This window comes from Vanessa atalanta, chromosome 26 (genome assembly GCF_905147765.1).
Source record: "Vanessa atalanta chromosome 26, ilVanAtal1.2, whole genome shotgun sequence".
In the NCBI taxonomy this organism is placed as follows: domain Eukaryota; kingdom Metazoa; phylum Arthropoda; class Insecta; order Lepidoptera; family Nymphalidae; genus Vanessa; species Vanessa atalanta.
In genome coordinates this window covers 6,360,418-6,375,899 of record NC_061896.1, presented here as the reverse complement: position 1 = coordinate 6,375,899, position 15,482 = coordinate 6,360,418, and the positions used below count along the sequence as shown (strand labels likewise).

Below are 15,482 nucleotides of genomic sequence, written 5' to 3'. Positions count from 1 at the left end.
TTTCTGAAATCTCAGAAACTTATACTATACGCGATATTGACTTTAAAAACCATAAAATTGAAAGGATAAACGCATTAAAATAGCGTATCACCGTAAGTCGACATATCGGAAGAAACACGACGTTGATTTTTTTTTTTATGAAGACTGCTGTTAAAGATTTCTAAGACAGTCATGTAACTTGAAAAATCTTGTCTAGACGCAGCAGAAAATATTTTATATATCAATGAAAATAAATTATCAAAATTTTATATATTATATTTGTGTTGTTGAGTTATTTAAGTATTTTAAATTTATAAACATTCTTTATTAAATTAAATATGGCGTCTATGACTTAGAGGTGTTCATTGTAATTATAAGGCTTCGATAGGTTGGACTAGTTTTATATTTAATTCGTATATTTCAAGGAATAGTTATACTAGTTGATAGAGCCCACTTTGCTCGGCTTACCTTGAAATGAATATATATTTTTTTTAATACTAGTCGTGTATAACGTAGAGTACAAAGTCATTATACACCTAATAACTTCGTATTTTATCTTTAAACAACAAAATATATTATGTACCTACTACAAAAACTAACAAAAGTATTTAATTTAAGGTCAAATTTATAATAGGTAATTTGACTCTTAATTAAAAGCAATTACGACATGCATCTTGCATCATCAGAAATATAAAATATTAATTACATAGAATTATCGTTAAATAAAATTAGAATTATATTCTTTTATTGACAGTATGGTCGCCACTGTGGCTATCATATAAGGCTGCATATCGCGAGATCATGATCAATATTATCCAAATAAAAGAAAGTTAATCTTAATAGCAGCTCACAGTTTAAAGGTAGGTTTACACTCTGTCCACCGGAAGCATGTATAACCGTTGATCGTGCGCTTATATTTTTCGATATGGAACCACACAGTAATGCACCATAATAAGCCCTGTTTCACACGAGATGACTTATAAACACAAATAAATATATTCATTTGAATAGTGCTTTTCCGGTTTTGAACCATCTGCTGTTCAGATTGACAATTTTTAGCCACTGGAATCTCTCGGTTGAATCAAATCCAACTAAAACCAAATAAATCTATTTATTTAATATATGTCTCAAACAAAAGATACACTTAATACATATTCTTGATATTAAAAAATAGAAGGTTTACATGTTGCATACTCCTTAATTTAAATATAAGTTTATTAATTAAATATTTTTTGTTAGTTTAAAATTCAATAGACTTTTTTCTGAACTCATTTATCACGTCATATATCCAAAAATTGATATAAAGAAGTCATGAGAATATTTATTGGTTTTTTTTCCACAACAGTACAGATAAAACATTCTCTAAAACGCCGTCGGTTTTTCTATCCCGGGGTCACGCCTACCCCAAGCGTTGGCTAATTGTAAAGTCAACAACACTCCAAAGTGTTTTACTGTTTGTTATTTTTGCCGAGGGCAACACTGCCGGCGAATTTTACATTACGGGTTAAGTTACGTGCGAATGTTTAAACTAGTGATTGCGTACGGGTGCGTTTGTATAATGTTTATAAACAATTTATATTCAAGGATTGTCTGAACGTTTATCCGCTGATTTAATTTTCTATGAGTTGTTTGTTTCCAATAAAGTTTTTTAGTATCAAAAATTAATTAGTACTTTCATTTTAACATTATAAGCATAATAATAAAAAACGTATATATCTCTACAAGTAATCTTAAAAAGTAATCTTGAAAATTCTCAAAAATAATAAATAGTAAACTTAAGGTGTGACTAGACTATCTAATATTAATTACAAATATCTGCCTGCAGCATAACTTCGCTTCACTTACTAACAAGGCAATTATGTTTTTGTTGTCTGAATCAATTATTTTCTATGATATCATCCTTCCATTACTGTTGGGTTTGAGCAAACACTTGAGGTGTATTGACGTGGGACTGACACGTGCCGTGGTGTGAACCGCACGCACACGTAAACACTTAAAATATACGATTATTTTGCTTTTAAAGTGAGTGGGAAGTGTCTGAATTTTAAAAATAGAATAAATTTAGTATAAATTGTTTAATACAAATAACTTATATTTTTTTTATTTATGGTTGACGTAGAAGTTTGAATCTAAAACCCAAATAAAAAGCATAAATTATTTTTTTATAAATATGTGACATATTCAAATCAAAATTTACTGAAGCTCTTATGATTTATTTAACAAGATTAAATTAAAATTTAAGCTACTATCCATTCAAAATGTAGATTAAACTGACAAGAACCGATAAGAAACTCTGTACTTATTATATTCGACCAATTAAATTACATTAATTACTCTATATAATTATCTGTTATATGTAACGTAAAGCAGTCGTATAGTCGTAGGTAATATGGTATGTACCTACATGTTTATTTAAAATATTCCATAGAAGAATAACTAAACTACGAAAATTGATATAAAATGTTGGAAGCAATGCGTAAATATACTTGCAATAACAGTTAAATTTATAATAATTATTTAAGTCAAGCAGTAGAAACGACATAAAATGATATATTTTATAGCATTGTTTACGTCAAAGTATTTTCGGAGGATGGATAATGTTGAATGCAACTGGAGAAGAGTTTCCCCACTGTTTATATATATATATATATATATATTGAAATTAATAGTAGCTGTTGGCCATAGCGGCTTTGGGTGGGTCAACAATTCAGATCTATTTTTTTATATATATATATACGCAGTAGCGAATATCTTGACAGCGCGATTCCGGAAAGTTACAATTTCAATCAGCGCCATCTATCGCTACCGAGTTGTAACATACGCAATTATACAAGAATCAATCTCTCTATAAGTACTGGTACATGATAACGAGATATAATAAAATACGTGTGATGTGATCAAATATCATTTAATGTAAAAAATGTAATAAAATAATCTCTTAAATCTAATTAAATTTCTACATTTGCGTTCTGTGGCCAGTTAATTGTAACCGTTTAGGGCTGGCGAACACGTAAATAACTATTACTATTAACGATGGCCTCTTAAGTAGGAATAAAGATAAACAAACCATAGATTAAGTATTTCATGCGATTTGCTAATAACTCAGCTATATCGTGCACTACAAAGAGTTTATGATTAATATATCTTTATATCGAATACCTACACTATTACACTTAACTACTTATATCCACTTTAATTTTACTTCCGAAATTCCGATAACAGTTCCGTCGACGTTCAAAACGACATTTTTTCGCAAATCCACAGTGAATATCATAGATTAATCAAGCTCTCGACCAATGATATCGCGTCAATTTGCTGTCAAATGTTGTTTTGGCTTTTCTCCTCTTATGGTTGGCAGAGTATACGTATACTATGATTTACTAATGTAAATAAATGTATGTAGATATTCATGAAGCTGCTACGTTTGTCTGAATGTAAAATTGTCTCTCGCTATTGTCTGTTATTGTTCCTAAGTATTTTAAATGTAAATTGTTATTATTCTTATTTTGTTCATTGAAAAAAGGTGAAATGTATCTATACTAATATTGACGTCAAATTTAGTAAATTGCGCTTCATATTTTAAACTCGCTTTCTTTGAATTTTACTCACTGCAAAAATAGTACTGGTAGTATTTTTCCTTTTAAACATAAAATACTTTAAAGTTAAATTTAAAGCTTTTGTATTGCAATAACGATATACAAATAATTCAACAAGCTTACAACTGTTTTATCTAAATTCCGAGATCTATTTAAACGACATTACCAAATGTACCTTTACCGTAATAAAGGTATGTTTAAAACTAAGCAACCCTGAAACACAAATGCTTTTTACGCGAGAGAAAACGCCTCCATTACGAGTGACGTATCTCGGAATGGCGCGCGATGTTGCGAAAAAGACGACTCGAATGTATCATTTATTATATTTAATTGTTGATTACTGATTGTTCTCGAAAATGTGAAATTATTATACAAAAATAATATAGTATTATGTATAAATTATACCGCACTGCAACATATAATTACGAAAGATAACTTTGTAACTTGTATTCGAATATTAAATCGAAATATTAAAACTCCATTTACTCGATTTAGACTTGGTGGCAGGGATTTGTCCAAGCTCGTCTAGGTAGGTACCACCCACTCAGATATTCTACCGCCAAACAGTAAAACTTAGTTGTGTTTAAGTTTGAAGGGTGAATGAGCCAGATGTTATGTCATTTGTGCCTACAGTATAACTGTAGGCACAAATGACATAACATCTTAGCTCCCAATGTTGGTGGCGCATTGGTGTAATGTAAGGAATGGTTATTATTTCTTACACCGTCAATGTCTATGGGCGGTGGTGACCACTTACCATTAGGTTAAGAATGAAGTTATAGATATACTTATATGTATACTCATAAAAAAACCTTATTTTTTTTTACTTTTGAAATCTTATTTCAGATTGAGTTTTTGTAAAAACAAATTCTTCTGCTTTCTGCTCCCTTGATAGTATAGCAAGACAAAATTGCACTTAAAATTACTATTTTCAATAACTTGTGGTATCACCCCCATGAAAGACTAATTTTGCAAGTATCGATATAATTTCGCAAGAACCTAATCTTATTCATTGATGATGTAAAACTTAATACTTTTATTGGCATGAAGATTATAAATTAGCATGAAAAATCGTCCGGTCTCAAGTGTGAATTGCTGTGAAAACAGATAAACGCTTGAACGCGTGGACGACGCGTGCGTGCCATAGATTATAAATGACTCTATTCCTCTCGTCATAGCCAAATAATCTCATTGTATTATATACTTTATTTAACATTAGTAATTTAGTTATATAAATGTTTTATTTATGATAAATTAAAAAGTAATAAAAGTTTACAAAAATATTTATTATGGACATAGTAATTTTTAAATGTGTTCTTTAGCAAACTGTTTTGTCGCAAATACAAAGTTAAGTTTGTTAAATCCTACCTATATATTTGTTATAATTCATTTCGTTTATAGTACGACTATTGTTAATATTAAATAACTTATTCTCGCTGTTTGACGGAAGTTATCATACTTACAAAATAAAGGTATTATTAAATCGAAATAAATTTACTTTTTATTTTGATCCGAGATATTCTTGTTGTTAGAAATCTTTTACGAAAATGGTGGGTTCAGGTCCAAGTAAGTACCGCTGAGTAAACGTTGGCGAATGAAATTTTGACACATGTTAGGTAAATGCCAACCAGCATCAGGACAACGTGGTGGAATAAGCTCTAAGGTTTATATGAAAAGGAAGGAAGCAAATTCTATATTAAGTATGTAAAAAAGTTTAAAATTTCAAGCATCATCCTCCAAAGAGGACCATATTAAAATTTATCACCCCCTTGCACTCCTCTGCGATAAGTTAATCCGTACTCTCGAGAGTAAGGGATGGTTCCCAAAGAAGTGCCTTCTAACTGTGATAAAACTAACTACGATGTTAGTATTTGCGTTTTAGATTCAATATTCAGATTTATTTATATGTTTTATACCTGTATCATTGTCTACATAGTATAAAATAAAGTCGCCTCTCGTCTGTACGCTTAAATCTTTTAAACTACGCCACAGATTTTAATTTGGTTTTCATAAATAAACAGAGCGATTCAAGCGGAAGGTTTATATGTAAAATACACATATATTATACTTAGTAGACAAAAGACCATAATTTCAACTTTCCTAGACGGAAAAAAATAATATTTAATTTATATTTGTTTTCAATCCAAAAGTTCTATATAGATCTTTATTATAGCCATGTGAAGCCGAAACAGGTAGCTAGTATATAAAAATCATGATCGCGTGAAAAGTGAAAAATTAACCAGCCAAAAGAAAAAAACCAAAATATAGAATATCTTTGCTTTCAAAAGCATACTTGTTATAATATGCAATAGATATGTTGCAAAACTAGATTTCGGAAGTCATTTCCTAAGCCGGAACTCCCTTACACTTAAACAAATAGAACATTATTCAATCATATTTAACGCCCCTCCTCGAAATAATTTATTTGATAAATTTCAATTTACCGACAATTCGGTTAGCCCCTACTGCACGCTGGCAACATTATCATGCTAATAAAATAACTCATTGATTTCTAAGGGGAAAGATATAAAATACACACTGGATTTTCAACCATATCCTTAACAATTAAGGCTGAAAATTGAATATCTTATCTTAAGTAGTGTGTCCCTCAACGTTAATCTGTCACAACTTGTACGCAACCCCCAGGGTTGTGTTGCCAGTGCAATTTATGTGTTAACATGATTTATGTGTTGCCAGCCCTCGTTTCGGGTGCCGTGTTGAAATATAGCTTGTTATGGTGATAAAATATATGTATGTTTCATGGGGATGTATAATATATACCGTAGGGATCTTATATAAATGGAAACTATACAAACGAAAAAAAAAATTATTTAACAAACTATTGTCATTTACCAATTTCGAAAAATTAAAATAAATATTCGTAATCTAAATGATTATTTAAGTTCATAAATATTATGTTTACCTATAATACGACTTGTTTTGCAAAGCGATGAATACCCCTACATATATATAATATAGTATTTTAAATCGACCTTATATGATCTAGTGTAATATTTAGACTTTCTCTAATAAAGTGATATAATTTTCATCCTAAAGAAACGAGAAAATGCTGCTAGCATTCTTGCAACCATTCCTCGCAGTCAAGCTTTATAAAGTAACTATTTCTATTTAATATTTAAATACATTTACAGATGTTAATAATTGTTATGTAAATAAAATTTAAATCTTATATGGAAATACTAAAGCCATATCTAGTAAATCATCAAATCCCTCAGCCGTATGTAACACGATAGTTGTCGCCTTCGGCTTCGCTCGCGTTTCAGGGGTTGGTCGTCAGGATACCAAAAGTGAGTCCTTTCTTGGTGTTCATGCTTCCTTCATACCAAAAAAAAAAGACAGAGTTTCTCATTTAATATTGGTATTGATTAAGAATAGCTTTAATTTTTTTAATTAAATTACATTCTTATATACCTCAAAAATATTATAATATTTATCAAACTCGTAACGGTTGCAGCGATTCAACTATAAAATCGAAGATAAGATTTAGCAACTAATTAGGCAAACGGCCCTAAACAAACTATAACAACAATCTCAAATCCGTGAGCATCCATTACGGCCCCTCCGTCAAATTGACAGTTGATGTTCCCGCCACTCAGTGTTGCCAGCTACCGATCTAAAATAGCAACTACGTGTTGAGAATAAAGTTGTTTTCTTTATCCGTTACCATCTGTCCTCCCCTTGAAATATTTTACACATCATTAAAAGAGATACTCCGTCGGGACGGATGGGGTCAAACACCGTGAAAAACGGGAAAATAATAAGCGTTCCAGCTTGTGGTTTACTGATTTTTCTGTGACATTATTGAGATTATTAATAGATAATTTGTTAGCTATTCTCCAACTCATTTTTTTTTTAATTTAAAGTTTATGTATCTTGTAAATATCAAGCTCGAGTCCTTAAACATTTGAAAATAGAATATCCAGTAACATTTATGTTACTAAGAAATGCATACAAGAAGTGATATAACTGTAAAACCATATATAAAAATAAAGTCTATATGCAACAGTGACTTACAATCAGGTAATCCATTTGCCCGTTCTACATGTTCTTCTATAAGTTTTATCTATATTGGCTTAGTAGATTTTCAGTTAGACAGAATACTAAAAAGTCTCAATTATTATTGTTATTTAAACATTTAAAAAAAATATACCAACCCTCCATTAAAGATCATAATGTTATTTGAAGTAGATTAAAAATGTATTACCAGCAACAATAACCAATTTTTAGCTTCTTTCAAGATGAATAATTTTTAAACATTAAAATTTTTAAAAGGCCTTAAGTATCTTAAGAAATATTACGAATCGATCACGTTTTGCTTTTGAAATGTTTTGTATCATTTTAATTTTTTACCGAACCAATCAATCTCAAGTTATCGCGCTGTCAACGACGAAACGTCAGCCAAATTAAAATCAACTAACATGTTAAATAGAAAAATGATTCACATTTACATAACCATCTATATCGTTTGATAGCAGCATTTATATATAATTTGTTTTAATTATAAATGGATGTCAATGTAACCTAAATAATGAATAATTTATAAAAATAACAATTACTTGCTTGCGGTGTCGCCCGCGTGGAGTTCAATATACATTATTACATTACATTAGCAGCCCGTAAATGTCCCACTGCTGGGATAAAGGCCTCCTCTCCCTTTGAGGAGAAGGTTTGGAGCATATTCCACCACGCTGCTCCAATGCGGATTGGCGGAATACACATGTGACAGAATTTCGTTGAAATTAGACACATGCAGGTTTCCTCACGATGTTTTCCTTCACCGCCGAGCACGAGATGAATTATAAACACAAATTAAGCACATGAAATTTCAGTGGTGCCTGCCTGGGTTTGAACCCGAAATCATCGGTTAAGATGCACGCGTTCTAGCCACTGGGCCATCTCGGAGTTCAATATATAAAATAAGAATACATCCATCTACGCAGCTTTGTTGTGTTGAGCTATTCCGTAAAAAGAAACTCGAAATTCACCGAAGGAAGCGTGAGATTTCATGTATGTTATTATATTATATTAGAATATTATATTAGAATGTTATATGCATTGACTATAATAATAATTAAATATATAGTATACACGTATCAAAATGGCGTAACACTAAGTTGTCGATATTTCACGAGCGAAATACTAAGTGATTTCTTACAGAATTTCACCTGCTTTACAAGTTCTTTGATTATTATTATTTAAATAAAATATACTATACTTTTGTTTAAAATAACTTTCTGATAATGAAAGAATTATTTGAATGGCTTCAGTAGTATCGGATCCACAATCAAACAAATCTTTCCTCTTTATAATATTTGTGTAGAAGTACAAGTTAAAAAAACAAAATTAACTTTATCAGACAATTATAAGTAATTACCATAAATTAAACGTAAAGCAACCATTGGTTTGGAATATAGATTTGACTTTGACACCAAATTAGTATTTCCTCTTTTAATATTATGTAGAGATATTCGAATAAGTTAAATATGAGAAATTATCTATAAATATCCTTAGAGTAATAAATTTATTTAGCCTCAAGATACTTAAAATGAACACAAATTACTTGAAAATATCTGAAGACTAAGTATTCCTAAAACAAGCAGGAGATAAAAAGTTATTTATCTTTAATAAAATAATTAAAACAGCTATTTAATTTTCAATGATTATAAATATTTGAATTTCGAACGGAATTAATCGATTAGCAAACCAAAACCACCACTTTCGAGAGCTTAACCTTTATCGAACACCCTTAGAATTACCGACAAACCGTGACAAGATCTCAACACGAATATACCATTAGCAGTCATAGACAAGCGAGTATAAACAAGCTAGTAGCCCTATCAGAAATCAGCCGTGAAGATAATATCGCAGCCGACGCAAAAAAAAAAGAAAAAAGCCATGTCATGAGGATTAGCGCTCGAGCCCCCATTGTCAACGATGACAATTGGAATACATTTGTCTCTTTTCAACCCGAGTGCGCACTACGCGTAAGAAAGAGGCAGATGTATGTCTATTTATTTTCACTTTTCTATGGATAGGTAATGTGACAGTTTTCGTATGAAATGTTTGTTTGGAATAGGCTGAATGGGGACGGTTTCGGACTCGTTCCGAATGGATGTTGTATTATTTTATTTTAATCCGTAAGCGAGCGGGCGATTGAAAAGTCTAATAACGATTTCGCCCCAGCTGAATTTTGATGTTCGATAATAGAATTTTTAATATGATACACGGAGAATGCGCGGTAAAATTACAATTGATAACGTTCATTTTTTAAATAGTAATTTAAAACATTATTCAAAATGAAACAAGGTTTTTTTTATAATTAAATAAATGTATAGCTTAATTTCCCTCCTTAATGTTAAAATTTGCAAAACTCCTTTTTATTCGATGCTTACAATATAAAATAGACCTCTGTTACAAATTTCAGCTTTCTAGACTCATTAGTTTTGGCTGTGCATTAATAGTCAATCAGATTTTTTTTTATAATTTATTACAAAATACCAAACACAATTCCACCACCACACCATTCACTAACATGTTTGTAAACGTAAATAATAACAAAAGATAATGTAGCGCAGACGCGCTGTCTGCCTTAGCCTATTCACACATTTAAAAAAAAAAACTAAACATACGTGATACGTCCAAGCAATTAATCACCAAATTTTCTCTCGCATACCTTAATGTCAGGCTTGTTAAAGAGGTACAAATGTAATTCAGACTTGAATAATGACGCTCTAGTATTTAAAGGATTACACATTTAATTTTGTATGACCTCCTTTCTATTTGTTTTTGGTTCCAAATTTGAATTATGACCAGTACGTTTCATTCAAAGAGGTTGTAGTCAACATTTGACGTATAAAATATATGTCGTGTAGTTAAGTTTACACACAGACGACAGGTATTTTAAAGTTACAATTATTATTGGTCTGTCTTAACTTTTTTCTGTCATATATTATATTCTGTACAATATTTGTAAGTACTTTAAATTATATTGAATTACTAATGGTGGAATAGATTTTTAGATAAATAAATTATAATTGTTCAAAATTATAAAAAAATCTAAGCCTAATTATATCGCATCGGTGCCTACAACAACTTTTCTTCATTCAATGAGAAAGCTCACACGTTTCATCTAGCCCGAAACTATATATAAAACCTATTTATAACTACCGAATTGTTTCAATGTTCTCCTTTATACCTATTATTAAAAAAAAAAACAATAAAATTAAGGCAAAATAGTTTAGATTTTTTGGATTGTAGCCAATGTCGAACTTGCAGAATCATCGATACGACCACATATTATTCGACAACTGTGAACTGCATACACTACAGGCAAACATACTGGCGATATTTATGTCTAGTGTTTACATATATATATATAAACACTACGTAGAACTGGGTAGATATACTTGACCCCTCTTAACAAATTAACGTCATAATTTACTACCGAGGTAAACTTAGTCTAGATATCTTGTATTATTTATTCGTTTAATTCATCATCCTCCTGCCCTTATCCCAATTATATTTGAAGACGGGACAGCGTGTCTTCTTCCATACTTCTCTGTCTGACGTCATCTCACAAGAAACATGCTTTCCAGCCTCGTTTCTTCCATCGCTTCTTTGATCCTTCCCCTTCCTTTATCCATGTACATGCTCTAGACTTTTCTGACAACATGGTCCTCATTCCTTCGCATAACATGCCCGTATTATGACAGCCGGTTTCCACATATCTTCTCGATTACCGGTGCCACTTTCAAACTTCCTCTTATGTACTCATTCCTTACTCTATCCATTCGCGTAACACCACACATTCTCATCTCCGTCAAATGCAATTATCTTTCAGTTCATCCCTTTTGTAGCCCAACACTCTGATCCATATAGAACAGTAAGTCTGACCATAGTCTTATAGATCTACGCCTTAAGTTTATTTTAGTTTCTTTTTAGTCGTTAATAACGACTTTTGAATATACGTATACGCTTTTTTTTTATAATATATATTTAGCAGAAGTGGGTGCGCAAAACCACGTGAACGTTCGATTCCCTTCTCATAATCCCTTGAGATACCAATTCATTACGACTGGAAACATGTACAGGGCCAACGGCATTACGTGCTTTCCGTGAAACTACCAATATTCCAACCTAGGTTTGCTTAGAGTTTCGCCAATACACAAAAGTCTATAAAATCAATGACGATTATACAATGATATATGTAAATATAAAAGTCATAAATGTATCCTTTACTGTGAACTTAATATTAATTACAAAAAAAAAAAACAATACGGTAATTAAAAAAAATAAAAAAATATGGCCACGCTTCACATAGTATTTTTACTCTGTGACGCTCAATCTAGATTACAAATTGAAAAAAATATATAGAACAGTACTTATGTAAATTAATATTTGATATTATAATAATATTAGATTACAATTATTTAAACTGGTTCTTGTGGACATTATATGACATTTAAAATTTATTCACACGAAATCAAATGACGCGCGAAATTAAATTCGCCATTTTTGGCGCCTGAATTGATATTAGACTTTTTATATAGCTTATAATTGGTGAGAAATAATTGACAGTTGTACTGTCGATAAGCAAATTTTACAATATGAACTCAAGTTTACGAAGATTGTTGATATTTATTTTCATCAGACTAAATAAAGATTTATTCAAAAAAAATTGAGAAATGTTTTATACCATAGATCGCAAACGTAGGATGCAAAGATTGTAATGTAATTATCTTTCTATCTATCTTTCTTGTTTAGGTACTATTCATGTACTATATGACATTGATATTTTAGTCCACAGACTAGATGTGACAATTATATTTACTAGCTAGTTTAACGTCAACGTCTAGAGACGTCCCTATAAATGTACCAAGTACCAATGTACCAATGTTTAGTAATGAGATGATTTAAGCCCGAGTGATAATTATCAAGGGCCACTGTAGCTTATATAATAGGGCGTGACACACACAAAAACAAAATATACTTTATTCAAGTAATATACAATCACCTTTCAAATTTGATTTGACAAGATTCGTTGTAAATTACAGACACAGATAGCGTCATTTATATAATTGCTCGATTTCAAAATAGGAGATTCTAAATTTGAATGTTTAAGTATAAAAATTAGGGCAAAGTGTAAAATTAAAAAAAAAAATCCTCGAAAGAGGTTTCTTCCGAAATGTATTTATAGATTTAAATGTGTTTCGGAGATAGGAAACGGAACTCTTCAATTATATATTGGTAATCACGATTGAAGTCGTTTTAATTTGTGTATTCTATAATTGTATTTATTAACTTATTCTTAAACTAAGCTGTTTTCTTTTGAAACCAATACATTTATTCGACGACAGCTAGTCAGTACATAAAATACGAACATACTTCAAAAACACGTATAGTGTGACAAAGATGCAAGATAAACCGATCTCTTTCTCGCAGGTGTAAATCCAAGGAAGCAACGTCGGGAGAGAACTACATTTACACGGGCACAGCTGGACGTGCTAGAAGCGTTGTTCGGCAAGACCAGATACCCTGACATCTTCATGAGGGAGGAAGTGGCTTTGAAGATCAATTTACCGGAATCTAGAGTACAGGTAGGTTGTTATACAACACTGGTGGTCGCCCGCGTCACCCTTTTTTCAGGGCGATGTTCGCATGTCGGGAATCAAGTTTGCTTTTCACAGTGAAAGCGTAACAGACCGAGTTAATTTTGCATTTATTCGAATAAATTGGCAATTGGCACTATGTGCACATTTGAAAATGCACTCCTTTTAGGTCCAATCAATGGAAAAATTCACATCTCGTAGCAGTAGCTCTTATTATATCGGATATTAATTTCGACCACGGTGGTTAAACCCAAAGGAGAGCTTGACTGTCATAGTGAAACGGCAATACTACTAGACGGGGTTAAAATGAAGAACCTACAACTGTACGTGCTTTTAATGGCACAAGAATGTGAAACTGTAAATTTTTCAACTTAAAATATTTTGTATATAAATGTAGGCAAATAGTTTATTCAATTAACAGCCAAGCATTTTAACTAAGCGCCGTTTAATCAGCGGCTCGAATTAAATCTATCAATACATCCGTTCATAGCGTAAGGTAATTAATTTCCTTTAGATTATTCTAAATAGATTTTAATTTAAAAGGTTCAGATTTAAAAGATATTTTACATACGAATTAGGATACGGGTAAAACTAAGATATATAATTCAAGTTTGTTTTAAATACAAACATAAAATGTCTCCGAGTACACTATACTGTACCTATATTGTATCTATTAACATTACTCATATTTACAGCGTCTTTAAAGATAATTTAATTCAACTCCAAAGTTGATCAATATTAAACAGTTTCAATTATCTTAAGATATATTTAAGTATAAATCATAATCCTCTAAGAGCGATAGACGAACCACCCAGAAGAAATTAAGAAAAAAAAAATTAAACGCCTCCTCAATAATGGTTCACGTCTCACTGAACTCTGATTCGCTCAAACGTTCAATTTATATCAACACGGATAGGGCATTAGCGTGCGATCGAATTATGCGTTCGAAATTTCGAAATTTGTAAATCGAATCATTTAATCCTCCTTTGTTCTGTGAGATGTTGACAACAATGTTTGAATATTACGTTTTGTTTTAAATATCGAACCATCCAATACGTTTAAAAATCGAACACTTATTTTAACATACCTCCGTAAATATCATGCATCAATTGTGCTTTATTTAAATTAATAGGTTTTTAGTTAAAAAATAATCCGCAAAGAACCAATTAGCAATAAAAACAAGAGTCACGCTAGCTAAAACTCCCTCCATAAAGATTGAAATCAATTTCCTTCATTCATTATACAAATCTGTCGGCCATCTTGGTCATTAGTCTATTCTCTTAGATTATAATCTGTGCAGGGCCGCTGTAATTGGTTTGTTCCGATTGTACAGATAACATTTAATGATCTTGTTTGTGCGTTTGTTAAATTATATAGATATAAAATATTATTTGCAATAAATCAAATTCAATTAAAAGAGTACTTAGGTTGTTTAAAAATATTATAATTTTTATGCATAAGAGCAAATCAAGTTTATTTCATTAAAAATAATATTTATATTAAAATGTGCGGAAGAATTTAATGTTTTTTTTTTCTTCATTTCAGTAGCAAAATATGTAGTATCTCACAAATCAATTGTTTTTACGATTACCTACAAGTATCTCAGTCTACTTATGTACGACTTACTCATCGGTTATTTTAGCACTAAGTATATATTTTTTTGTATTGATATTTCCAATGGACATCTTAAAGTCGATGATTGCCGACGCAATATGAAAATGGTTAATATGATTTATGGTACACCACAAACATAAATACAAAAATATTTGGAATAAGCCGTAAGGAATACTTGTGACGTCAACTAAAACTTTAAATATATTTGTAAAATCCAGCGAAAATATGTATAGCACTTACTGTACTTATTGTTGCTTATTATTGCTAATTGAAACAACAACAGTTGTACTGGCTATCGCGTGGACACATATTGAATGTTTCGTCTTATAAAGTCAGACTCAATCGTTTGTAATACATGAGACAAAAAAGCAACACATTTAAGAAGTCGTATGTTTTTGTTTGGCGTGTATTCCACATGCCATATATTCAAGTAAACTGTCAATAAAATGTAATATATAACTTTCACATATTCATAAAGGAAGTTAGAATAAAAGACAAAACTAAAATCGGTAGCAAATTTTCCGTGCGTACACAAACGAGGTACGGATTACCGCCACCCCTCGCCATTGTGAATAAACGAGTTAATAACTTTTATGAAAAAGAGCAAAGAATGAATGAAACGAATGCTTTCGATTCGTAACAGATGCGCGCCGCCATTTTGTGT

The 15,482-nt window shown here is 31.0% G+C and overlaps 1 protein-coding gene across 1 annotated transcript in view; it reads left to right on the top strand.

Moving 5' to 3' along the window:
* Positions 1-15,482, top strand: part of LOC125074051 (homeobox protein OTX1) — a 55,560-nt gene that overhangs the window by 35,864 nt on the left and 4,214 nt on the right. Inside the window, exon 3 of the mRNA XM_047685272.1 lies at positions 13,038-13,192. Coding sequence (XP_047541228.1) covers positions 13,038-13,192 — 155 coding nt within the window. The remainder of the gene's footprint in view (positions 1-13,037; positions 13,193-15,482) is intronic.